At 38.6% G+C, this 27,875-nt stretch overlaps 1 protein-coding gene across 3 annotated transcripts in view; it reads right to left on the reverse strand.

The window, feature by feature from the left end:
- Window positions 1-27,875, reverse strand: part of PPP2R5E (protein phosphatase 2 regulatory subunit B'epsilon) — a 149,333-nt gene that overhangs the window by 63,173 nt on the left and 58,285 nt on the right. For all 3 annotated transcript variants that reach the window (XM_061180885.1, XM_061180886.1, XM_061180884.1), the window contains exon 3: window positions 11,030-11,226. In XM_061180885.1, the coding sequence (XP_061036868.1) occupies window positions 11,030-11,226 (197 nt within the window). The remainder of the gene's footprint in view (window positions 1-11,029; window positions 11,227-27,875) is intronic.

A 27,875-nucleotide genomic window follows, 5' to 3' on the forward strand; every position in this document is an offset into this window, starting at 1 on the left:
TACGCCCCTCCAGACAGACAGCTCTCCCTCACCAGCCTCACTGAGGCATGCTGGCCTCATCTTGGAGGGGGAGACAGGAGAGTGGGTGTAAGTTCCTGGGAAAGAAACCAAGACAGGGTTCTAGGGGCAAGTACTGCCCACCAACCCTTTTAGCTTCCTTTTTCTGGGGGGGCCACACCGCGAGGCATGCGGGATCTTAGTTCCCCATGCCCTCTGCAGTGGAAGTGCAGTCTTAACCACTGGACCGCCAGGGAAGTCCCTAGTTTCCATTTTCAATGTGCTTTTAAAGACCATTGCCTTCCAATTATTTCACCCTTCAAATAACTACACTTACTTTCCAGAATAGGGCATGACAAACTCCCCACTTTATACCTGACGGCAGCACAAATACAAAACTCAATTTTCTAGCACCTTATCTACTAAGCTTAACAAATTTTTCTAACTTCTAAGAGAAAAAGCCAAACGTCCCGCAAAAGGAAGAGGCCTGCATTATTCCAGAATGTTCTACCCTATTCTCATAAACGCCTTAACTTCTTCAGGAAGGGAAATTCCATGGTATTTCAAGGTAGCCCATGGAGCACCTGCCCAGCCCCCCCTCTCTGTTTGTAACCCACCTTTCTGTAGGGCCAGGAAACATTATACTCTCCAGAATACCTTGCTTATCCATTTTATTAAAAAATAAACTCACTCTCCAACTTACCAAATAGTTATAACAGGTCCTATTTTTATTCAGAAACATCCTCTCTTCTGTATGTCACCCTCCGCCCTCCTGGCACTGCTCCTCCCGCCCGGGACCTGCACGCTGCCTTAGGCTCTGGTCTTTCCCGTTCTCCCTCTTCCACTGCCACGTTAACCCGCACCTTTGTCTATTCATCATTGTAACTGCATTTTTACTCTAAAGTCCCTCATCTTACCCTCACTCTCCAGAGGCAACTTCCTCTGCAGAAGTCACCAGAGAGCATATTTCTTCTTGTTTTCATCTACAGATCAAGTTTGGCTTTTAATATTGGTCAGAAGTCACCTACCTCCTGGAAATGACCTGCATTGTTTTCTTGCCAAATTGTTGCCTCAAGCATTACTGTTTTTTGAGAATGCCACATGGAGAACACTCATTTTCTCCGTTTCTTCCTGCTAATAATGCACCACTGTGGTGTAACCGGCTTTCCCCTTAGAGAATCAACCAATAAATACCTCTCTCTCATTTCTGTCTTTCCTCAGTAAAGAGAAGACTAAGCCATATAAACTAACATCAATTCCTATGCTAGAGGTTAAGACCCACTTATATATACCACAGGCAGTATTTCCCAATCATTATATCATCCATTTTCTTGGCAGATTTTTCCAGAAGTATTGCTTACAGCGCTAACCATATTTTCAGTTTCAAGGTTAAATTAAAAGGTGGGATAAAAGAGGAATCAAAACTTGAATGCAATACTGTAACTTATCCTGCAAAATTCTGCTGCCAGCTTGGGGGCGTGGGGGGAGGAGAAAGAGGGGGAATAGTCTCATCTCAGTGAAATGATAGTATTGGATAGATCAGTGCTAGACAAGTCACAGCTGTCAAACCATTTTAAGTATATTGAAAACTCTGAACAATCTGTAAAGCAGTTAAGCCAGAGGGGCTACAGCTTGTAAATGAAGCAAACAGTAGCTCATTGCTTCCTGAGTAAAAATCTGCTCCTTAAAATGTTTAAATTAAAACTAAACCCATTAAAATCCCTGTCTGATATTTTAAGAGAGAATGTTTGCAGGAGAGAAGTGGTAAATTATTAATACAGTATAGACATTACTATGCAAGTAATATCAGGAAAAATTTTATGTTGGTGAACTAAGGGCAGCATATATACACATGTATATATAGTTATACACACACGGGCACCTGCAGATTTACAGGGCTCTCCCCACACCCTCAAAAAAAGACTTGAAAATAAAATTTCCCAGAGAGAATTAAAGTTTAAAATCAACAGTCAAAGATATGGAAAGTCATCTTAAAGAGACAAAAAAGCTTCCAGGCTAGCAAGACTTTGTAACCAGAAAAACTGATTAATCCATCCAAACAAAAAAGGTTAAGTCTAGCAGAGGTGGTAAAGGTGGTACTATGAATAATGATAACAGTAACAACATCACAACAATCTTTATAAAGTTACAGTGGGTAACAACTTTAAGAGGATTAAGACTCATCTAAGATCACACAGCTAGGTAAGTGGCCCAGGTCATTCCGTCTATATCACAGACCCAGGGAGGACCACAAAAAGGAAAAGCAGGCTGTACAAATGTTAAGTGCTTCCAAGGATTAGGTGCCATCATAGAGATGGAGGGACATTTAAATCATCTAACTCCCTTGCTCCAAATCCAAGCTAACCAAGCAATTTAGGGATCCCTTGGCTGCTGACATACCTTGCCTGCTTCTAACGGTGGGGCAGACAGAGAAGTAGCATGGCGCGAGCACATGAACTTAAGGGATACGACCATCTCGAGGACGGAACAGAGGAGAGTTTTGAACTACACAGCTTTCCTCCTGGGCTCCTCCTCACCCCCAATCACCATGTACTCCTGCCTACTGGGAAGGAGTGGTAGGGCAGAGAAAAAACGTTAATTTGAGAATAACACAAAGGCAATGTAGTTATTATATATAGGGTAGTGAGGTGGTGGGGGGAGAGGGAGTGAAAGGGAAGCTGTTTCTTAAGCAAAAACAAACATTTAACCCCAGAGCCTATTATTTGATAAAATAACAAGCAAGGAAAAGGTAGAGGGAAAGCATCAAGGCCTTATGACCTATTTAGAGGGGCTCGAGGAAGAGAACATAGTACTGAGGCAAGAGTCCAAATTTAGAGATTTTAGTCTTCATTCCTATTAGAAAGACTGATCCCAGGAGAGCATTATGGCACAGCAGTTAAGAGGATGGGCCCTGTAGCCAGACAGACTAGGTTCAAACCTCAGTTCTGCCAGTTACCCAGGTGAGTAGCTTTGGGCAAGTTTCTTAACCTCTCTCTACTTCCTTTACATCATCTATAAAATAATATATAATAATGTTATAACAAAATATAATAAAAAATAAAATAATATAATTATATAATATATAATACAAAACAAGGTTGTTGTTAAGACTGAATTCATCCACACAGTAGTTGCTGCAGATTATTATGCTGCTAACAATGGAAGGTCTACAGGTGCTGGTGACCTTCTTTTGTTAGTGCACACCTTTATGAAGAACCTCTAAGGATTAAGTATTCAACCACAATTCTAAACTATATAACCATCATAAAAACCTACAAAAACTGACACAAGGTAAAACAAAAAATCTGAATAGTCAGACATGTATTTTAGAAATTGAGGGGGTCTGGGAGGGATGGATTGGGAGCTTGGGATTGGCAGATGCAAACTATTATATATAGAATGGATAAACAACAAGGTCCTACTGTACAGCACAGGGAACTATATTCAATATCCTGTGATAAACCGTAATGGAGAAGAATATGGAAAAGAATGTATATATATATAGATGTATAACTGAATCACTTTGCTGTACAGCAGAAATTAACAGAACATTATAAATCAACTATACTTCAATAAAATAAATTAAAAAAAAAAAAAACGAATTCACTGCCAGAAACCTTCCCATAAAGAAAACTCCAGGCCCAGATGGTTTCATTGGTGAAATCCTTCTTACAACTTCATTTTTCATCTTCAGTTACTGCCATAAATGGGAAGACCCTGTTCCTTTCCAATCTCATCCTATATTTTCCAACAGAGCAGCATCAAGCAGAGCACTGCATATGTAAAAATCGAGCTTAAACCATTTTGGAGTCAGATTATATCTTTGAAAATTTAATCAAAAGCTACAGATCTTCTCCCACAAAAATAGGCAAAACACACAAAATTTTGCACTCAACATCAGGAGGTCAACTGACCCCCATGAAACCAATCGATGGACACCCAAAGATGCTAAATGAATATTGTTAAATGAGCATTAACTGAAGTAGCACAGAGTGATAGTTTAAGGAAAGGACAGAGCGCCTGCCAGTTTCTCTACCCTCTGATAAATTACAAATGGTAACAATCTGTTCCTAACCTTGAGCAGCCATTCTTCCTGACCTCATTCTAAAAATATCTTTTGGTAATCTTCATCATCATAACCTTAAAGTCTTTTCAAAGTACCAAGGAATTCTTTTTCTAATTTAATTCTTAGGTCCTATCTTTTAGACTTATCCTATCCTTAAAAACTCCCCAATAAGTTCATCACTTCCTAAATGACTTTCCCAGATGTCACTCAACTCTTTCCCATTATTTATATTTCCAATCTTGTAAGCAGCCCACCTTCCCCCATCCCACATCCAATGGCTCACACCAAAAGATCTTATCTCCTTTGGGCCTAAAGAATCGCCTCCAAGGCAAATTCTGGCCGGGATGTATAGTTATATTCCTTATCAGATACAGGAGGATGAAAAATGGAAATTTCATATTCCCCCCTGGTAGTTATCATTCCCAAGGCTACCTTTAGATAGTTGTTATTTTATGAAAAGAAATCCTCCACCCTTTAGCCAAGAGAGGATGCAATGAAATTAACAAAGGATTCCTAAGAGTCTGTGTAGGCAGGCTCTGAGACCTTTAATTGCAACTTCATATTTTTCTACAAAACCATATTATCCTATTAAGAGGCTAACCAGAGCTGTGATTTTCAGTTAAGTCACAGAATGTATAAAAGATAAAGCACTTAGATAACCAAGTGACAGGATATAATTTGAGAGTGGGAAAAAACGAAGCTAACGCGTGGCCAAGAAACAATATAAAGGACTCAAGGAAAGATTTCAATAGAAAAAAGAAGAAAAAGTTGTACAACATATTTTATCTTAAAACTACATTCGCTTTGGAAAATCATATATTCTACAGTTTGAGATATACAGAGATTTAACCACAGATGAGGCAGGAGTAGGGCAGACTCTGAAATCAAGAAAAGCCAAGATATAAAGAGAAAATATGAAAATAATAACAGCAAACGACCAGTGCAACAAGATATACTTTGTGCAGGAAAGAAGTGATAGGGTTTTACTCTAATGAGGACAGTACACCCAAGATTCCACCACTGTACATGCAATCATTATCTACAGCCGTCATTTCAACTTCCTCATGTTTCACATACAACCCACTACCTCCCCCGAAACACTGCACTGAAGCACAATGATTCTCTGCATCACCTGGGGTCCCAGTATTGTTCTCTTTCTCCCCTGCTCTACTCTCATGCTGATAATTACCAATCTCAGTCTCCAACTTTCCCATCTAGGACTCCTGTAACCTCAAAGTTAACACATCAAAAATCAACTCAGCTTCCACCCAAAAAACCTGCTCCCCCCTCCTGCTGTACCTTTCTCAAATAGGAGCACCATGACTACCTAATCCCCAAAGCTATCCTAGACTCCTTCCTCTCTCTCTCACTCCAAACATCAATGCAAATGCTAAGTGCCTTCAATTTTACCTCCTAGTGAGTCTTAAATGCCATCCTTTCCTCATCTTCTCTACTTTCACCCCGTGCTTGGTTTAGGCCCTCTACAACTTCTCTAATACAACAGGCCCCTAATCAATTCCTCTCTGCCTTCAAGTTCAGCCCCCTCCAATCTACCTGGCTCACTGCCATTACAGTACAAATCTAACTGTGTCACTCTCCTGCTTACAACTTTTTCAATGATTATCCACTGTCTGTGAGGATCATTCAGGATCTTCTGGTCCACATCTGCATCTTCAACTGCCATCATTCACCTCCTCTCACTCCCCAACACACACACGCGCACTTAATGCTGTAACAACACAGCACTGCTTGTGTTCCTCTGAATATATCATGCAGTTTGGGAATTCCTTTGCATCATGTAATTCTCTTTTTCATTTCAACACTATTTCAGCCCCTGGAAAACATGTTTTCACCTTTTAATACTCGGGCTTTCCTCACTTTGTAAAGCCTTCCCTGACCACCCCTACATTCCTCGGATTAACCCCCCTTTTGCTCTACTCCTTCCCTGCCTTCTACATACTTCTATTAATGCGCATATGACATATTTTATTATTTGTTCACATGAGTGCCCTCTCTACCAGACTGTGAGTTTGTTGACAGAGCAGGGTCCTGTCTTTTTTTAATTATCAAAATGTAAAAACATGGCTCTAAATCACTCAATAAACATTACTTATTAATTAAAATGATGTCTTCACCCATTAAGATTTCCTCTCACATTTGAACTATCCCCCAAAGAGATGGTTTTGAAAAGGAAGATGTGTGAATATAAAGAGTATAAAATACAGTTTAAGTTTGAGTAAAAAAAAAAAAAAAAATTAACCCAAGATTACTTGGAGAGCTAGAAATTCTAAGAAATCTTTTAAATGGATGCATGGCAACAGAACCAGAAACAAAACATGAGCATAATGTGGTAAAAATACTGCCTCAAGGACAGAAGCCTGACACTTGAGATGATACACGGCAAAATGTGCCAAAGCCTAAGGAACTAACAGTCTTGGTTCTCATTTTTCCATCAGATGTGACCCCATGAGAAAGAAACACATGGAAGAAACCACTTACAGAGTAGAAGCAACTACTTTGGACAGTGTTCTGTAAACTTTAAGAATGGCAGAATCCAGGGACTTCCCTGGCGATCCAGTGGTTAAGACACCATGCTTCCACTGCAGGGGGCACGGGTTCGATCCCTGGTCGGAGAACTAAGATCCCGCATGCCATGCAGCACGGCCAAAAGTAATAATAATAATAGAAAAGAAAAGAAAAAAAAAAAAGAACGGCAGAATTCATTCTAAATTTCTTACACTGTGTTGATGAAAGAGCTGGTATTTTTCAGAGCTGGAAGGATGTGAGAGACCACCACCAACTCCCTCCATTTACAAGAGGAGACTTGGGGCTTAGAGAGGAACCCAAGTCTCACCACTAGTTAAGTGGAAGATGAGAAATGAGGACAGTGGCTTCTACTTTCTCTATCTGGGGCTCTTTCCACTACCCCACACTACCCTTCTGCAGGTGAGTTAGGTGCTATATTGTTTTTTTTAATTTTGTTTACACATAAAGAGTTATTTGTCTTTCTTAATTCTAAGAGTCTGTAGGTGGTATCCAGACTTTATTTAAATGCTAAAAATGGTTTCCACACTCATAGATTACTTTCATCTTCTACTCTTTTCTTACCCTAACAGGCATAGCAACTCTCAAAGTACAGTCCCATCAGGTTTTGGTAATAATACTGACATCAGAACATGCCATCTTAAGTCATCACTCATCCTGGTTTGCAAAACCTAGCTATCGCTTCATTGATATTTCATTAAAAGCACTACCATTTCCCTCACTAATCCTAGTGAAGCAGTTTCATTTTACAGTAATAAGAAAGAGGAATTGGGCTTCCCTGGTGGCGCAGTGGTTGAGAATCTGCCTGCCAATGCAGGGGACACGGGTTCGAGCCCTAGTCTGGGAGGGTCCCACATGCCACGGAGCGGCTGGGCCCGTGAGCCACAGTTGCTGAGCCTGCGCGTCTGGAGCCTGTGCTCCGCAACAAGAGAGGCCACGATAGTGAGAGGCCCGCGCACCGCGATGAAGAGTGGCCCCCACTTGCCGCAACTAGAGAAAGCCCTCGCACAGCAACGAAGACCCAACACAGCCATAAATAAATAAATAAATAAATAAAATTTAAAAAAAAAGAAAGAGGAATAGGTGGGGACGGTGACTGTTCAACAGGCAGGACTGGAGTTACAGAATTTGAGGACCACTGAGGCAATGGGATATAGCGTATCGAGCCAACAGAGCATTTCAAGTCCACAAACAGGAACTCTGGGTTCCCCCAATGATTATAAAGTCAAGTATCTAATAATGAAATCACAAAATATAGTACCAGTATCGCTGATTAAATGCTTGCCATGTGTTAGGGACTGTTCTAAGAGCTTTACATACATCATCGCCAATCCTCACAAAATACCCAAAAGGTAGGTGCGTTACAGATGAGGAAAGTGAGCAGTAATAGCACCGGGGTTTCTACACGCAGGGGGCTCACAGGTGGCAAAACAGAAGGGAGTAGAGGGCAAGTAGGGACTTGGCTCCAACCCTTCTTAAAGAGACATAAACCCCTGTTTCCTAGGTTGTACGTGTATCTGAGGTGGTGAGAACCTTGATGTACAAGCAAAGCACGAGTTTCCTCAGGTGAACTATTCATGGAGCAGGGCAGGAGGGATGGTGGCTGCCCTTCCCCCAACGCCACATACCTCTTAGCACCTCACGGAAACTGAGGACTCCAAAGATGGAGGGCTCTGTCCGAAGTGATGAAGCAGGTAAGTATGGCCGGAGTTGGCATTTGAACCCAGGTTTGTGTGGCTTCAAAGCCCTTTCTCTTCCTACTCTGCCATACTACTTCCTTCTCTATAAATGCCAGATTGCCTAAGAACCATGCAAATTAGCAGGTAGCAATTTCACAAATCACAAAATATGAAAAATAAATTACACCTCTGAGAACCCTAAACTATCATCCAGAAAGTCAATTATCTAATGCCCTAGAATAGCATGCATGCTACAGATTCAATACTTCTTAAAGTAGGGCTTAACTACATTTTAAAGTACACATTCACACATGAATGACAGGAGTCTTTTTTTAAAAGTTTTTTTGTGGGGGTAGAGGGGCATGGGGGGAGGTGGTAAGAAGAGAAAATGGTCTCCTTTGAGAGACTCAAGCTGGTTTAGGACCAAGTTGGTTCACAGGAATGAATGGGTTTTTGGATTATGCCAGCTACTGGGTTTAAAGCTGAATATAATCCAATGACATCCAATATCTTCATCCTAATTTGAGAGCCTAAAATGCCCCTATTTTAAGAGGGAATTCATCTATTCACTCAACAATCTCCAGGTAGGCCTGGGCTAGGAGGTATTACAGAGGCCACAGAGATGTGCAGGACAACTCCGAACAGTTCCTGCTTAGGAGTACTGACAGCCTAATTAGAAAAATCAGATAAACGTGTGAAAGGATTAAATAGCAGCAAATGAACAAATTCTAAAAGGGTGAGTTGCCAAGAAGTGGTAGAAGTGAAGGAAGGAGAAAACTCTGGGCTTTTCAGGAACCAGTGGTATCACTGTAAGCCAGATCTTAAAAGGAAGGGCGGAATCAGAATTAAAGGCATGAGGGCAGGGAATTCACAAAGGTCCAGGAACAGGGAAAAGGGCTATTACAAAACAAATCCACAAATACCCAGATGTTCTCGCACAAGGGCAAACTGAGATGTGTACAAGGATATTCATGGGGTCGTGGTTAAATAAATTATGGCACATCCACACAAAGAAATGCAGCTATAAAAATGAATGAGGCAGCTTTATATGTACTGATGTACATTATATACTGCTAAGTAAAAAAAGCAAGGTACAGAGAGTGTGTATACTATGCTGCCATTTGTGTGTTTACAAAAAACAATATTTATACATATATGCTTGTATATGCTTCAATATTCATGGACTATCCATGGAAAGATATAGAAGAAACTTATAAATGGTGGATACCTCTGTCAGCTGAGGACATGGGTAGGTTAAAACCAAGGGACTGTGCTCTGCAGAAGGCAGGTGGGCTAGAGAAGATCCTAAGTGTCAGGGTAAGAGGTTTAGAGAACATGCAAACTCTAGAGCATGGTTTCTCAACAGTGGCATCATTGATATTTGGGGCCAGATAATTCTTTGTTGTAGAATTATCTACAATTCTTTGCTGTAGAACAATCTACAAAATTGTTGTACAGTGCCGTCCTGTGCATTGTAAGATGTTTAACAGCATTCCTGGCCTCTACCCACTAGATGCTGGTAGCACCCCACCTCCCACCCCTGGTTGTGACTCCCAAAAATGTCTCCAGACAATGCCAAGGTGCCCTGGCAGGGAAAATCGCCCCTGGTTGAGAACCACTGCTCAAGAACCACAATATAAACAGTTAACATACAAAACCCTGTTTTACGTTCCTATAAATTAACAAATGCAACATACACTCCAATATGGATCTGAGGAATATATTGGACATTGTTTTGAAATGACCTTCATATATCTGTCATAGTTTCTCAAGTTGTGATAATTCAGGTCCCTTCCCAAATCTGAACTATTCATTTTTAACCATAACTACCCCATCACAGATGTCTCTTTTCTGCATTTGTTGAATACAAGTGATAAAAGTGAAAAAGAAAGGCTAAGTACATTTTCAGCAGTACACAGAGGGTGGGCGAGATTCCCCAGTGGGCTTCCCATGATGCACTGACCCCCTTGGATCTCTTCAGCATAACTTCTCGAGTTAGTAGACCAGCCCCACCTCCTCCAGATATCATGTGCTCTCTAGATCCAAGATGATCTAGGATGCCAAGGAAGGCAACCCTCCCACAGAAATCTAACAGAAAACTATATTTTGGCTCAGCTTCTGAAAAACTAATATAATTATTGACACAATAAGAACATAATTACTCGTATTATGCTAATAATGTTTCTTCTCATAACTCTTAACGACCACACAAATTACAAGACGCTGTTCAAAAATAATGAAAGACATCACTCCTGTTTTTAAGATTATAAAGAAAATGATTAGTTTATAAAGCCGAGAGGCTTTACCTAGATTCTACATATCATGATTTCATTAAGCTTAAAGCCATTTCTAATATACCAAAATGAATAGGGAGAAAAAAAAAAATCAAGACATCCAACAGGCTTGAATATTTTTCAAACACAGATCTAAAACTTTTGTTGATTCTCCTGTGTCTTTTCTTTTCCCTATGCCAGAAATCCAGTAACACCCTGGCAATCTTTGCTTCGTATTTTGAAGTCACTGATTCCTCCAACACTGTTGTAGGTGAAAAGTTCTGGATTTCATTCTCATGAAATCATGCTCTTCAAATTTTAGTATTGTGCCGACTACTTGTGCTTAGCTCTCAGAAGGTTGGCTCTCATTTGTGGAGGTGACCTCCAGTGACCTGACCCTGCAGTAAATACACCTGTGAGTCCCTATGGAAGGTGCTTAAATGTGTCCGCGGCGAAAAAAAGAAACTCACCATTCTAACTACTTCAGGGTAAGTCTGCTCTGTCAAACAGCCTCTGCTTATTGTAATGTAGTCCACCAGTTCATTAAGAGTGGAGCGCTTGTATTCTTTCATTTTAAGATCAGATAGCGTGTCCATGAAGTCAAAAATGACACAGCACTGCTGAAGTTTCTTTAGGAACAGTTCAGGCTGCTCTGAGGATGGAACGTCTAAGAAAAAAAAAGGAAATGGTGTAAGTCTGTCATCAATTTCCAGGTAACAGGAATTCTCTGTGAAAGTTAACTTCAAAAGCAAGCTCAAAAAAATAAGAATTCACATGACAACAGTGTTCTTTTAAACAGTTACACATGGGCAGGAGGGGATACCATATCCACTACTTCAGAGACCTTGTCTTTGGAAACTACATGGTACCAACACAATTGACAGCATTTGCTATTCAGCCACCAGAGATTGACCAAAATCCCAAGAGCTGTTAGAGAGTTGAAGCAAATTTTAACCAAAAACACCCCAATGTCAACACCCTTAAGCCAAAAACACTGAAAAAGGTCAAACTTTCCATTATAAGGTAGACACAGAAGTTTTCACTGTTGGTTTAAATTAATTTCACTAAAAAAATTTCAAAGCAGAAATGTCAGTTGATTCATTTTAATTTCATGCTGACATCCTTGGTATTTAAAGCAACTGTTGGGTGTGTGAGTTTATATTTCTTGTTTTGTTTTGGCTTGATATCTATGAAGCTTCTTTGTCAAAGAAACTCGAAAAATCAACAAAATCAAGCAATACCAACTCTCTCAAAAAGGGCACATCAGTAATGGGACAATGCGAGCAAACTCTATTAAAATCTAGGCTCTCCCTTTTGACCCATCTTCTTCCTTTACGGTGGGAGAAAACCACTAACATTTTTATTAATATGTTCTCAGAATAAACATCTGTTCTTTTCCTACAGGCAGCAGGTCAGACATTTGGTTTGGTGTCGTTTCTAAAAAATATGTAGAAATTTTACACTAAAATTCCCCAGCGAGAATGGAAACCTGACCTACAGTTAGACTTGAAAGACACCAACTAAGTTGTCGATAGCTCTTTCCACTCCTATCTTCTTTCCACTACTTTATTCCACCAAACTGGAGCTTCTCTGGAAAGGCGATGAAATTATAACAAGAGAACCTCTGCTGCCTTCATCCAAGGTGATTAACTCATTAATCCTCAGAACACTCTTTGAGGTAAGCAGGTGGCATCATATTATTATTCTATATTTTTCACAAAGAAAATTAGAGACAATCATGGAGGTCCCACAATGAATGAGTTATGAAGCTGGGCTCAGCACCTGGGTCTCTAACCACACTCCCACATTCCTTCTGTACGACTCAAGAAGGACTTGAACAATGTTTGGCCTGTCACTTGCTACCATCCTCAGTTGCCAGCCTCCCAGTAAATGCTTTACAGTGGCCTCACAGCGTGGGCCACCTGCTCCCTGGAGGTTAAGTGCAACAGCTAACAGCACCCATCTTACAGCCACCAGCAGCAGGGAGAGAGGGCTAGATTCCTAGTCACAGGATCCACATGACTCCTCTCCACAACCCCCTTGCCTCCTCACAGCCCACAACCCAAGTGCCAGCCCATGTACCCAGGACCTCATGGATAATTCCCCCCAAACACCACCTACTGGCATCAACTTTGGGGTAAGCCTAGATGAGGTGCAATGGGCATCTGAAAGTATAGGATTTCCCTACCAGATATAAGGGAACAAGAAGTAGTCGATGTTTTAAAAGGTATATAGCACCACTGCTACTCTCAGCAAAAACAAGTTACACATTTAGAAATTATTCTCAGCCAATGAGTTGCCCCTTCCATCACCACCCCATAAATCCCCAAAGGCCTAATGTATCTTATAGTCAAAGAACTGGGGATTTGAGTTCAGCCATGACATATGTCTTATTCTATGACCCTAGACTTAATCACTTCCGAAACATTTAAGCTTTATAAGAACTAAATTTAGACAAACCAAGCTTTCCCTTTAATTGCTATTTGCTTCAGGTATCTACATAGACAAACAAAAACTAAACAAGGCTGCTTATCAACATGACTATATATCGTTAACCAGTGGCTAATTATATGTACACGACCATCATGGTTAATTACTGAAGTCTTCTAAGTTCTAAATCAGATTCCATACCTCAGATCTGAAGGGGAGTTTTGACACTGCACAGGGAACAAGAAAAGGCTTATTAATGTAACACTAAAGTCTTCAGGACAAATTTTAATTAATCCTATTTTTGATACAGTAACTTTAATAATGCTTAAAAAATCAGACCGTGTACATGGAGAACTCCTTAACTCAGCATATATAAAAGCATCTATAAATGATAGCTTTTCCTCCAAAAAGCAAACCATCATTTAAGCAGTGACAACAATGATTACTCTTTGTGGTCACTGCAATGATACTCAAGAGATTCACATTTGGCTACTTAAAAAAATTCAGGCAGTTAACATTTAGTTCTTTTTCTTAATGTTAGACAGTTGAAATTTATTCTTTATTTATCCAAATTGATATAATGTCATAGACAAATGTGAGGCAGGCTATCTACCTAACCAATGGAATAATGATAATAGCTTACATTTACTGAGCACTATTACTGGGTACTATTCTAAGCACTTTACATATATTATATCTTATTTAGTCCTGACAACAACCCTGTGCAGTAGGTACTATTTTCAATTTAACAGATGAGAAAACCAAGACGCAGGGACAGTCAGTGACCTGCGCAGAGTCTCAGAACTAATAAGCAGTGGAGACAGGATTCCAGCTCAGGCAAACTGGCTCCAGAGCCTGAACTCTTCACCACTGTGCAACAATCAAACTCAGTGAAACACAGGAGTAATACCATATTCCATAAAAAGAGGGTATGTACAAAGAGAAAAGAGGAAGAACACAGAAAGAAATCAGCCAATTAATTTCCAACATGCCCTCATTATAAAGTATCATGCTGAACCCCTCTAGCCCACTCCCCAGAAATTAACACATACAGCAACAAGCTATGCTTTATCCTTTATCACAGACTAAATTCCTCTAAAATAACTTCCTTCACCTAAATTAAAGAATTTAAGTAATCAAGACTGACCAAAAAAAAAAGGGGAATGGTGTCCTCAAAGAGCCAATTCCATTATAACAACTTTTTTAAACTGTGTTTTCATTCGTGCTGAAAGATGACCTAATTCACAACAGTCCAAGCATAGGGCTCTTCCTATAATGTTTGGCCCTCAGACTGCCCCACATAGCTGTGCTGCTCCCATCCCCCTTGCCCTCATTTCCCTAGACCCAGTGGCATATTAAAAAAGTAGAATGTGAAAAGGTAGGACCAGCCAGGATCAGAGAAGGAACACTCTGAGTAGTGCAGAAGGTTCCAGTGAAACAAGTTTAATGTCTATGGAACCAGTCCCAGTAGCAATACAAATATTCTTTTTAAAGAAACATTTGTGTATAGCTGATTCACTCTGTTATAAAGCAGAAACTAACACACCATTGTAAAGCAATTATACTCCAATAAAGATGTTAAAAAAAAGAAACATTTGTAAAATGTATCAGGTACTAGGCCATAAAGAAAATCTCATAAATGACAAAAAGAAGAAATCAGACAAGCAGTACATTTTGACCACATGCAGTAACACTAGATTTTAACAACTCAAAGCTACCCACCTCCCACATCCAAGCCACCTGAAAATCTAAATGTTTAGTAACATAGATGAAGGAAAAAAATATATAGACATTCAAAATAAATGTAAACTAGAAAAATTAAGGGTCATCGCAGAATCCCAAAGCAAACCAGGCAATGGATGCTTGTGTCATCTCTCTTCCAATGGAAACCTCTGTCCTGCACAGGCCGTCCCTAACAGCAGGAGAGGGATCCCACAGAATCATAACCATAAATAATGAGGAATCAGTAAGTGGTTATATAATACCATGCAGGTCATTAGCACAACAACCCATCCATCCAATGTTAGTATTCATTTAAAGGGGAGAGTAACTGATCTAATGATCACAGCTTGATAAGATTCCATAAGGTCAGATTCTACTGCTCTGGAAAAATGCTTAGAATTAATTTAATTTCCAGAATATGTTTCTCACCTAAGGAAATAATGTACTGACCAGCTAAATGGTTGATGCTCTTGGCAGTTGCATTTCTCACTGTATTGTCCTTCTCTTTCCTTTTCAGCATTAGTCATTTTCTCACACGTGCTTTTCTATCACCATCTCTCAACAGCCTCCTATCAATTTTCATCAGTAAGTTGGGGAAATGATTACTCTCACCTCCAAGGTGTTCATACCCAAATAATTTTAAAATTTACAAGTGCAAAAGGTAATGGAAAAATGGGCACAGAATTCAACAGTAGAGGGAGGATGCAAGTACAGATTAAGGGACAAAGATTCTCCTGTGTCTAAAGAACAGTCAACAGGCATTATACACATTTAGTTACACGTGCACATGCGTGCACACACACACACACACCCATCCCCTCACCCCCATTATGATTTTAAGGGCTGGTTGTTTATTTATTATTTATTTGTTTATAACTGGCAGAAGCTCCTTCCTCCCTAATCAAAAGCTTTCATTGTTCCATCCATCTAAAGTTTGGGGCATACAGTCATGGGTCCAATATCAGCCCATCTTCCCTTGGGGCCTGACTCAGTCAAGACTTTGCAAAGCAGAAAGTAGCAAAGGTACAAGAAATAAAACATGAGCCCAATGTCCTTTGGGTTTGGTGCTCTGGGACTCCAGTCAAATGAAATTGTTGAAAATCATTGCAACCTGCAAATGTGCCAACCGAGGAAATAAAGAAGGCCCACACATTAAATTGATTAGACACAATATCACAGGAAGAAAGCAGGTTGGTTTAAAAAAAAAAAATGTGGGCTGGTAACTTATTTACACATAAGCTGTTTAAATGTATATAGATAAAATTTCCATAAAATGGTCATGTTTGCATTGGAAGCTAAGCAGTAACATTGTTTGAGCTCCTGATGAACAATATTTATAGCTGGTTATTCCCATTCAAAAGAAATGGAAAAAATATTCTTCTAAATTAACAATGCTTTTCACCTGAAAATGCCCTACGATATTACACACTTAGCCCTTCTACATCCATTTCCCCATCTCTCACAAAAAATAAAGGTACCTGCAGAGATTGAGCATGTAAATGTGGTCTTTGATCCCTTACACCTCATCCTTTAGAACTTTCCTTAAGGTGAACACATCCCCATCCAAGTATGTGATCAGTCCCTCACAAACGACCCTCCAAAACTTCAACAAAGTCAATGAAAATTGTACCTGCATATGCATATGAGAATATATTTACAGAAAATTAGTCTCACAGCACTGAGAAGAGCTTAGCACTAAAATATTAAGTTGACTTAGCCTTGAAGGACTAAAGTGTGGTATGTTAGCACATGTGGTAAAATGCCTAATAGCCTGTCCATGTGGTCTGTCTAAACCCTTGCCACCAACTTTACTTCTAAACATAGATACAACAGGTAGCATTCCCTTTTTGTCATACTTATTTCAAAAAACCTAAAAAGAATCCTATTTTATTTGTGGACCTATGCTTCCATTAGGAATTGCTTTTGACACTTGAGAAAAAAAATCACAGACATAGCCAACAATATTTCATTAAAACAAGAAGACCACTATAAATCCTTACAATGAATCAGATAAGAAAATTAGGCTTCATGTACTATGAACTGAACCCAAGTATACCATGTTGGTTACACAAGATAGTTCCATGTTAATAAGCAAATAAGAAACTGACATGTGAGCTAAAATAAGTATTTTAGCTGACCATTCCAATTACTCTATTACTGTATTCAAAATAGGGGTTCCAAAAAAGTTTGTTGTTGATAATAGTGGTGGTAGTGGTGGTGTGTTTCCACTACAAGGTATTTGTATTTTATAGAAGCGGCTCATGTGATTTCAATGTGTGACCACAGCTGAAAACCACTGTTTTTAAAGTAATAACTTTTAAAATCCTTCTTTCATCTCCTTCACCTTTGAAATTCTCTTTCTCAGTTTATTTAAAGCTAACAGTGAAAATTTTTGGTTTTCAAGCAAAGGCAGGTCCCTGGCAACACCTACAACAGTGAAAGCATTCCTTCTTTGCCTTGGCTATAAATACGTGAATGTAGAATTGGCTGCTTTTAGAACTCTTCACAGTGTATTAGGAAGATCGAAAAACACTTTGCTGATTATTAGCATACACCTTTTTTTTTTACGGTCAAAACATGTCTCATAGAACTACTACACCAATAAAAATAGTATCAAAAGAAGGAAACCAAGGTGTATTAATTAAACAACAAACCGTAAAGCAGATAAGGCCAGTACTGATATTCCAAGGTAAAAAGAATGATAACAATGTTAACGAACATTTACTATTGCAAAGCACTGTGCTAAGCTCCTGACACACATTATCCCTTTTAATCCTCAGAAGACCTTATGAGTGGCCACTATTAATATCCCAGTTTTTCAGATGAAAAAAAAGGGACCCAGACGGCTAAGTCGCTTACCCAACATCACCCACTACTAAGGACCGCAGCTAGAATCTGAACCCAGGTAGTCTAACTCCAGTGCCCTCACCAATAACAATAATGATGATGATGATGATGATGACTGTGATAAATAGTAGCAGCTAACAACCACCACCACCACTGGAGCAGTGGGTAAACTGTCATGGCTGGTTATTTGTTTAAGAAAAGATGTAATCTGAAACTAAAGGAAAATTTGATTGACTTTTCTGCTAAGTATTTACACATTCTAAAACTTAAACAGCACAAAATTAGCCTTAAATGAGTGAACAATAGTAGGTGGGTAAATTAAAGTTTTAAATAATAATAATATATTAATGATTCCTCCCAGCTTGGACAATCAACATGTATTATTATTCTTTCATGGATCTCTCCAGTTATCCTTTCCCAAAAGCTGACAAATATGTACACTCCAGTTTATAAGCAAAACGCAAAGGTGACCACTAATGCAGAATAGTGGCCTCAGCGTCAAAATCACAGGATTCAGAGCTTTCACATTGTTTTGACACTATGTTCTAATCAGAATAAACAGGAAACACACACATGCACACACACATACACATTTCTAATAAATATTTCTGTTTCCAACCTTTCATAATTATCCCTCATGCTTTACCTTCTAATGCCAAGGTGGTCACTGAAACTTGTCAGGACAAGAAAAATAAAACATTTAAAAATTGATCAATGACTAGGGGCTTCCCTGGTGGCGCAGTGATTAAGAATCTGCCTGCCAATGCAGCGGACACGGGTTCGAGCCCTGGCCCGGGAAGATCCCACATGCCGCGGAGCAACTAAGCCCATGCGCCACAACTACTGAGTCTGAGCTCTAGAGCCCGCGACCAACAACTACTGAGCCCACGTGCCACAACTACTGAAGACTGTGCACCTAGAGCCCGTGCTCCGCAACAAGAGAAGCCACCACAATGAGAAGCCCGTGCACCGCAACGAAGAGTAGCTCCCACTCACCACAACCAGAGAAAGCCCACGCACAGCAACGAAGACCCAACACAGCCAAAAATTCTTTTTAAAATAAACAAATAAATTTATTTTAAAAAATTGATCAATTCCTAATTATAGGTATGGATTACTTTCCTGCCACCAAACTTATCAACAGGATAGAAGCCACCACAGCTTCTGACTAACACAGTCAATCTCTCTACTATCAATTCATTACCTACAGGCTTCTTTGCAGAGGTGAGACACCAGGAGGATAGGGACCAGGGCCTTTTGAATATAAGGAATTCTTGAAGCATGCCGGGCTATACCAAAATAAATAAATAAATAAGGGCTGCAAGAATTAATTATACAGTGTTCTAAAGTATCCCTGACAGTGGCTCCCTCTGAGGATTTTACCAGTAAAATTATTTAAAAGAGCAGGTTGACTTTTTTTTATTTCAGGAAAAGGAATTAAAATAATAACTAGCCACCACCTATTTCCACTATAATTTCATAAAACAAAAGGACCTTTAGGATAGTAAAAGAAGAGAAAGGACAAACCTAGAAATCCTTCCTTAAAAAGGAGGGTGGCAATCCTCCACACATAGGTACACACGCGTGCGCGCCTGCACACATGCGAGCACATACACACACAGAGATGTGTTTTCTCTCGATCTTGCTTCCCTTCTACTTCTTTTTCACTTTGCCCAGTACCAGTAACAACTTTTCCACTAGTCTGTATTTGGGAATCTCTGAGCCACATCACTCCTTTGTTCCAACATTTCTAGCATGGATAACAGACGTCCAGCTGTAATGACAGTACTAATTTCCATTGTATTTGGACGACTGTAAAAGCTGAGAAGATAATCATACACCCTGCATTAGTATAGGAGTACCTCACTCTATGGCAGCCATGGAGCCTTTAGAAATCCTGGAACATAAAAATCCTCATAAAACTTTATACATAACTCCATTCAAGGACTTGCCACATTACATTGGGACCTTTTTTTTTTTTAACCAATGAATCATGTGTCTTATTCTTCTTTTAATACCCAGCCCCTAAAAGAAGTTTCTAGAATATGGTAGGCACATAATAAATGCAGGTTGAGTCAATAAATTCTACATATTGAATCTTATTTCCCCATATTTTAAACTGTAAATTAGAACTTTATTCCTCTAGAAATAAAATTATACTGAAGAATAGAGAAAAAGGTTTAATATAACATATTTAATAGAATAAATTATTTCCTAATATTTTAATAATACCAAGTCATGAAATGCAAATTTTAAAACTAAGATGGACTAAGTGTAAGTCAGACAGAGAAAGATGGATATTGTAGGATACCACTTATATGTGAAATCTAAAAAAGTCAAACTCATAGAAAGAGAGACTAGAATGGTGGTTACCAGGGGTGGAAGGGTAGAGGAAATGGAGAGATGGTGGTCAAAGAGTATTAACTTCTAGTTATAAGATGAATAGGTTTTGGGGATCTGATGTACAGCATGATGATTATAGTTAAGAGGGCTATATTATATACTTGAAAGTTGCTAAAAGAGTAGCTCTCAGATGTTCTCACCACATAAAAGAAATCATAATTATGTGACCAGATGGAGGTGTTACCTAACACCATGCTGGTAATCATTTTGCAATATATGAGTGTATCAAATCAACATACTGTACACCTTAAACTTACACAATGTTATATGTCAATTATATCTCAAAGAAACTAGAAATAAATAAATAAAATTTTAAAATAGGATGGTTTTTAATGATACATTTATGAAAGTAAAAAGAAAAAAAAAAAGTCCAGCTGACTTGACAAAAATCTAACTAAAAAATGCACGATTCCTTAGTTCTTTGAACTATCTGCCCCTATTAATATCCAAAAAGATAATGTCTTACTTTCTAACACTTTCTAAAAAAAAAATCTGGCTGACTTTTAAAAACAAACAGAGTGGTTTATATTCACGGATGAGAGGAAAATGCAACAGACAAAAATATTCAAAATGAAGGTGAATGCACAAAACTAATGAAATAGTATTACTTGGAATGCCCTTCATAGCAAAAATATCCTAATAATTTTGTCAAGTGTATCATTAATAAATGAAAAGTGGGAGATCTGGTGCAAAGAGCACAGGCTTTGCATTCATTCACCAAATATTCACTGAACACTCACTGAGGTCTAAGCAGTGCAGGGATATCACAACGAAGAAAAGAGACAAAAACCTCTTCTCTCACAGAACTTTACATTCCAACAGCAGGAGACAAATAACTGCAACTAAAAATAATAAATACATTGTATGGTATATGCTCTGGGCAAAAATATACAGGGCAAGGGGGATGAGGCATGTTGGGTTGGAGGGTATGATTTTAAGTGGAATATTAACCTGAAATATGGCATTTGAGCAAATACTTGAAGGAGGTGAGGTAGTCAGCCAAGGGGGTATCTGGGGGGAAAGTGTCTGAGCAGAGGGTAGTAAACGCAAAGGTACCCTGGCAGCAGGGAGTGTGCAGGTGAATCTGAGGATCAGCAAAGAAGCGAACGTGGCTGGAGCCTGAGTGGAAAGTAGGGAGATGGGTCAGAAGAGTAAGGGACGAGGAGTGCAGGAGATCATGTTGGGCCTTGGGAAACACTGTTAGGACTTTGGCCTTGACTCCAGTTCTGAAATGGAATCACACCTTTATGGTTTACTAGGAGATACTGGACAAACCACTTACTTCTCTGAGCATTAGTTTCCTTATCTGTAAAATTGAGAAAATGTACTGCACAGGGTTGAGTGAGAAGTAAATGAATAAGTGTTTTGTAGGCTGTAGAGTGCTCTCCAAAAGTACTTTCAAAAAGTTATCCCTTATTTGACAAACATCTATCAAGTACCTACAACATACAGTATGGAATCAATTCCCTATTTTATAACTCCTATTAAAACTATTTTCTGTATAGAAAGACTTACATTTACTTTTTTGGCACATCTTCAAAATTACTTTAAAAGCATTTACAAAATAAATTCTAAAATAAAGTTTTAGAAATATTAATTTTTGAAATTTTATCGAATAATACCAAAGTTCAATTAAACAAAGGCCATCAATTTAAAACCCTCAGATAGGGGCTTCCCTGGTGGCGCAGTGGTTAAGAATCCGCCTACCAGTGCAGGGGACATGGGTTCGATCCCTGATCCGGGAAGATCCCACACGCTGAGGAGCAACTAAGCCCCTGCGCCACGACTACTGAGCCTGCGCTCTAGAGCCTGCGAGCCACAACTACTGAGCCCATGCACCACAACTACTGAAGCCCGCGCGCCTAGAGCCCGTGCTCCGCAACAAGAGAAGCCACCGCAATGAGAAGGCTGCGCACCGCAACGAAGAGCAGCCCCCACTCACCGCAACTAGAGAAAGCCCGTGCAGAGCAACAAAGATACAACACAGCCAAAAATAAATAAAATAAAAAATAAATAAATTTTTTAAAAATGCTGTGAATTGAGAACACAATGATAAAAAAAATGTATTAAAAAAAACCCCTCAGATAACCACAATTTGTCTTCTCTCCCACATTTGGCTTTTAAGATAAGGAGTAAATCATAAAATCATAATCTGATTAAAAAGTAATTAATAGAACAAACTTCTGGGATGTGCCCAAGAGTCAGCACTGTTAAAGCCCAATTTTCAGCCAGGTTCAAAAGTATGAGCAACAAAAATCTTCAAAAAGACTACTTTCACTTGTGCCATGATTATAAGGTAAGAAATAAATTAATGGGATTACAGATTTTTCAGCAAGCACTTACCCTTCAGTTGACCCTCCCCCACCAAAAAAAAAAAAAACTGCAATAAAAGAACACATTATTATTATTCAGCTAATTGACCCGCCTCCACCCAAACCCCTTCCCAAGGGATTACTTCTACAAGGGATAAAAATGGCCTATCTACTTTCCATTTGTTTTGAGGATTAACATCAGGGGGAATCAGTTCAGAAAGAGATGAACCTCAGCTATTTTAACAGTATGATATGAGGTTTAAAAACAAATTAAATAGATATATATCACATTAACATCAACTAAGCCCATGTCTGGTACTTCACAATTTATAGCTGACACCAAAGATATTAAACTTTTTTTAAAAAAAGATTTAAAGTACAAAAAAGAGTCAATCCAATGTTGCAATGCCAGCTTAGAGATGCTATTTCTGAACCTCAGCTGGGAGTTTTAAACATGAGACCTTAAGCTCCTGAGAGTGACACAGGACTGAGTGAGTACAGTGGAATGGCCTCTAATCCCAAGAGTAAGAAAGAGTGTATATGTACAATTAAAGTCATAATCTGGGCAATAAAATCCAGTGATGGCATGTAGTACACCGTACTAATTGTGGAATGTGCCTATGCTTCATACAAATTAACAGAAATTAAATATAAATGTAAAGCCCATATATAAGGTTTGAGGAAATCCGAAATTCAGATTTGAAATACCATACTAAGAAAAAGGAAATCCATTTTGAAACCTTATTTCTTATTATGTATAAAAACAGTACTGTCAAGTATAAAACAACAGAGAGACAGGAACTTACATGTATGTACTCATGTATTATGTACATATGTATGCATAATTGTGAGTGCATGACTCCAAAATGGAAACTTAGAGAAAAGTAGTACAGAAATTTTGTAAAAGACAAAGAATGTGTCTGGAAAGCTTAACACCTTCAGAGCAGAGAAGCATGTTAAAACACTAAATAGTAAGATATGATACCAGTTAGAACCAGAATATTTATGACAGAAGTCCCTTCTTTGCTACTGACTTCCTGGCCACAAATATCTGTCACCAAAGGTAGGAAGAGTCATTGAAACCTGAAGATAAGCATGCTAATGAGGCAATTCTAAGCAGAAGCCTCTTTACTGAATCTAGATATAATTCAGCATTCTATACCCAATGTGGTACCCCAGGGCTTAGCTAAACATGCCACTGGGTGGTACAAACATTTTTTCTTCAGTTATACTAAAAATGACTTTTAGGAAACATATTCTACAACTGTATCTTCCACTTAAGGAGCCAGACCAAATATGAAAAATAAGATCTGGCGTTAATAAGAGTAATAAAATTAATACTAAGCAGGGCACCTAAGTCTACTATCTCAAAAGTTTGTCAGTTGTAATTCTGGAGGAACATCACAGAAATGTTTACAATGCCAAATTAAGTTGATTTCTTTCAGCACAATTTCTTTCACAATTAAAAATTGGAAACTTGAAAAAAATATAAACTCATTCTGCATTCTTCCAAATGGCTGAGATTATTCTTCAGGTCCCACACTTTGAAGTCGGGGACCTGGGTTCTAATCAGGCTCCACCGTGTACCAGCTTGGCAATTTGGGGAGTAGGATGGCAGTTAAGACAATGGGATACAAAATCAGACTGCCAGAATGCTGGATTCCAAGCCTGGCTTTGCCACTTCCTAGGTGGAAAACCAGAGGTGAGACTGAGTGCATTCGTTTCCTCATGTAAATGAGGGCATAAGAGTAGTACCTACCTCATATGATTGACTTAAGGATTAAGTGAGTGAATAAAAATAGAACAATGTCTGGAACACTTTAGGTGCTTAATGAACTTTAGCTGCTACATTGTTGTTGTTAAAAAGCACTGCTGAGCCTATCCTTTGCAAAATGAATCTAAGAAGAGTAGCTCTGTCACAGTGACAGCTCAAGCATTTCATAACATAATACATAAAATGCTTCACACAATGCCTGGCACATGGAAAATGTTCCATAAATGTCAGCCTTCTAAAAAATACCTAACAAATGAACAACATAAATTGATGACACATGTAGGGTTTCTTTCCTCCCCTTTTGTGTGTGTGTGTCCAATTGTGTAAGCCATATTTGAAGAAAATAATATTGAGCTTTTGACCTACTAATATCCAGTGAGATTACTTCGAAATAAAATTGTAATTTGATTAGAGGAAAGGTGAAGATGCTGACTCAATTCAATACGTGAAATGATTCCGCCGTCAGGACATGCATCAGCAATGTGTCAAAATCCTGAAGGGTGAAGACAGTCAGCATTTGGGTGAACGAATGATGGCCTAACAGAGCACTGGGAACAGAAAAGCAAGAATTTATGAGAAGTACGACAAACTGGAGGAGCACTGCCAAGACCAGGACACACCAGGTTCTCACACATTCTCAAAGATCCCTTCAGATACAATCGGGTTTATGCAAAGTTCGCAAAGGAAAGAAAAATAAACAGCGTTTCACAGCTTTGCCCTTCAAGCCTAAATTTTAAAATAATATTAGTATTCACACATGTTAATACTTATAAATTTTAGCTAAAAGTAATAACAGTAATTTACACGTAAAGCGTTCTTTACAATAACATATTTATAACAAACATTACTGACCTCCCACTAAAATAACATCAAGTACTGAACCACTTCAAAGTATTTTGTAAACCTTTTTTCTTTTCCACACACTCTGTTATTTAAAGGTCTAAGGTATTAGTTAAAATTCTGCAAACTTTTTATAGCCTCCTACAAGGCTTCAGGCTAAGTCTGGAAGGAATATGATAGGTAGTTTCAGCCTTCCCAGAACAAGTATTCACTTAGAGTCTACTATGTTTAACTTAATCATCAATCATTCATTCATTCATTCCACAAATATTTACAGAACACTTTCTACATGCCAGGCACTAGTTTAGGCCTTAAGTACACATTTCTGAGCAAGATCAAACAAGATTCTAGCCTTCATGAAGCTTACAGACCGAAAAGGAAGAAAACCTAATTAAATGGTCATATACATAAATATAAAACAGGCTGCACTATGAAGAAAAGGTACAAGGTACTATAAGAGCATATACTGCAGAGAATAAAAAAAGAAACGATGTTTATCCTCAAAAAAGTTCAGTCTGGTGGGAAGCAAGATTAACATATGTAAATAAGAGCAAAAAATAAAGAAAAATGCAATTAAGTACCTAAATTTCATGGACTAAAAGACAGGAAAGTAAAAGCATTTAGCGAGGACCTAAAATATTCCAGCCAGGGTGCTTCCATGTGTTCTCTCATTGAGGCCTTGCAAAAATCCTGAAAGGTAGGCATTAATATTCCCATTTTACAGATAAGAAAACTGAGGCTGCAAGATATTCAGTTTTATTAGTATGGGCCAATAACCATGGTGTAGAAGCAGTTTCATTACACAGAACCAGAAGGTATGATAACTTTACATCAAAATGGAATCCTTCTTTGACATTAATTTGGACAGATATATGTGGCAACAGGAATGTGGACACCAGAGCAATGAATCTGTCCTCCTCATCCTCTACTTCCCTTTTTACAGCCCACCTCCAACCCTCCAAGGCACACGGTATTTTCACAATCATACCCTGCGCTCATGACCTTTCCACACTTAAAATATCTGCCTTGTCCTCTGAAAATACGGTTGATTACCCTGAATGCTAAAGGGCTAATGGGTTTACCCCCACAAAGAAACATATTTATACTATTGCAAAGACTTCATAAACAATAACAAAATGGCTGTATCCAATGGTCTAATTTGAACAATGGAAATTTCAAACAAAATGGGCAAGTTACTTGGAGCCCCTCCAGCGACATCTGTATTACTTTCACATCATCATAAGGCAAGCCTTATCAACAGATCTTGGGCAGGAATAAAAGAGCACATCTTGATACAAAGAGAAAATATCTTTCTTTTCTTCCAGTTTTATTGAGATATAATTGACATACAGCACTGTACATGTCTAAGGTGTACAGCATAATGATTTGATTTACACACATCATGAGGTGATCATCATAATAAGTTTAGTGAACATCCATCATCTAATATAGATACAAAGTTAAAGAAATAGGAAAAAAATTTCTTTTCTTGTGATGAGAACTCTTAGGATTTACTCTCTTAACAACTTTCACATATAACTCACAGCAGGGCTAATTATATTTATCATGTCGTACATGACATCCCTAGTACTTATTTATCTTATAACTGGAAGTTTGTACCTTTTGGCTGCCTTCACCCAATTCCCCCTTCCCTCACCCTCACTCACCTCAGCCTTAAAGAGATGAAACATCTATTCTGAAGTTTAAAAAATTTACATTGTTCATTCATACCATTAGTGCACACTGAGTTCACAAAGTTAACCAAGCAATAGCTTCTGAGCCATTGCCCCTCCCTTAAGTCCAAAGTCTTGAGAGTTACCAAGCACTGCATGCAAACGACAATGTCTCTTTGAAAGGATAAAGTGCAGCAAGCTCAGCAGAGTTTTGAATGACATTCATCCAGAGCTCGGAAATTCTCATACTACCTAAATTGGAAAAAAAAAAAAAATATGCACCAGATTCTCTGTGGGAATAGAAAGCACATGCTAAAATGTGTATGTTTCCAACTTCCAATAAAACCAGATGCTTTATCTATATAGATTGTTCATAGATCCAGATGGGCCAGGAGAACCTCATTCACAGAACTCTCAGAGTATTTTTCAAAATCCATCCTCTATTGAAAATACCATGATCTCCTACAGACAATCTGCCCTTTTAGGATCTGCAACACTATAAACAATGTCAAAATATATTAGTTCATGAATGAATAAATCAAAATAAACAAGAGTCACCAAGGACAGATCAGGTATGAAAAAAAAGAAACACATTTTCAAGAGCCATTTCCTGTTTCACAATAAATAGTTCTTTCTGAAAATCTTGAATGAGTCACCCTTTCCCAGCCATATCATGTATACATAATAATAGTAAGAACTTAGTAAGCACTTACTCTGAGACAGTCATTATTCTAAGCAGTTTACATGTATTAACTCATGTAATCCTTTCTACAATATTGTGCAGGAGGCATTATTATCCTTATTTTACATACAGGAAATTGAGTCCCAGAGAGATTTAGTAACTTGCTCTCGGTCACACAGCTGGAAAGGAGCCCTGCTGAGCCTCAGACTCAGGCAATCTGGCACCTATATACACTGTATCACCTCTGCTAGAGAGTAACATGAATTGGCTTATCAATAACCACTTTTGTTTTTTCATCTCATACCTACAGCATACACTAGAGGGACTATCTGAAAAGGTTAATCCTCTTAATAGATTCTTTAATATAGACTGAGGCAGGCATGAGCTCAGTGATCTATCTCCACTTTGACCAAACAAAATGCAAGTACCAGGGGTTATACAGATTCTCTAGCTGGCTTGTTATTTCTGTTAATATTTAAAGGACCTCTTTATGTTGGTGTTAAGTCTCTCAAATGATGATTACAAGTCTTCTCTGGCCTTCCAACATTCTCCTTTGCGTCTAAGCTGCCTTACCTTAAAGACTTCAACATTCTTTCTGTTTGGCTGTAATTTACTTTTCAGGGAAATGTAATG

Source organism: Eubalaena glacialis, chromosome 2 (assembly GCF_028564815.1).
Source record: "Eubalaena glacialis isolate mEubGla1 chromosome 2, mEubGla1.1.hap2.+ XY, whole genome shotgun sequence".
NCBI lineage: Eukaryota > Metazoa > Chordata > Mammalia > Artiodactyla > Balaenidae > Eubalaena > Eubalaena glacialis.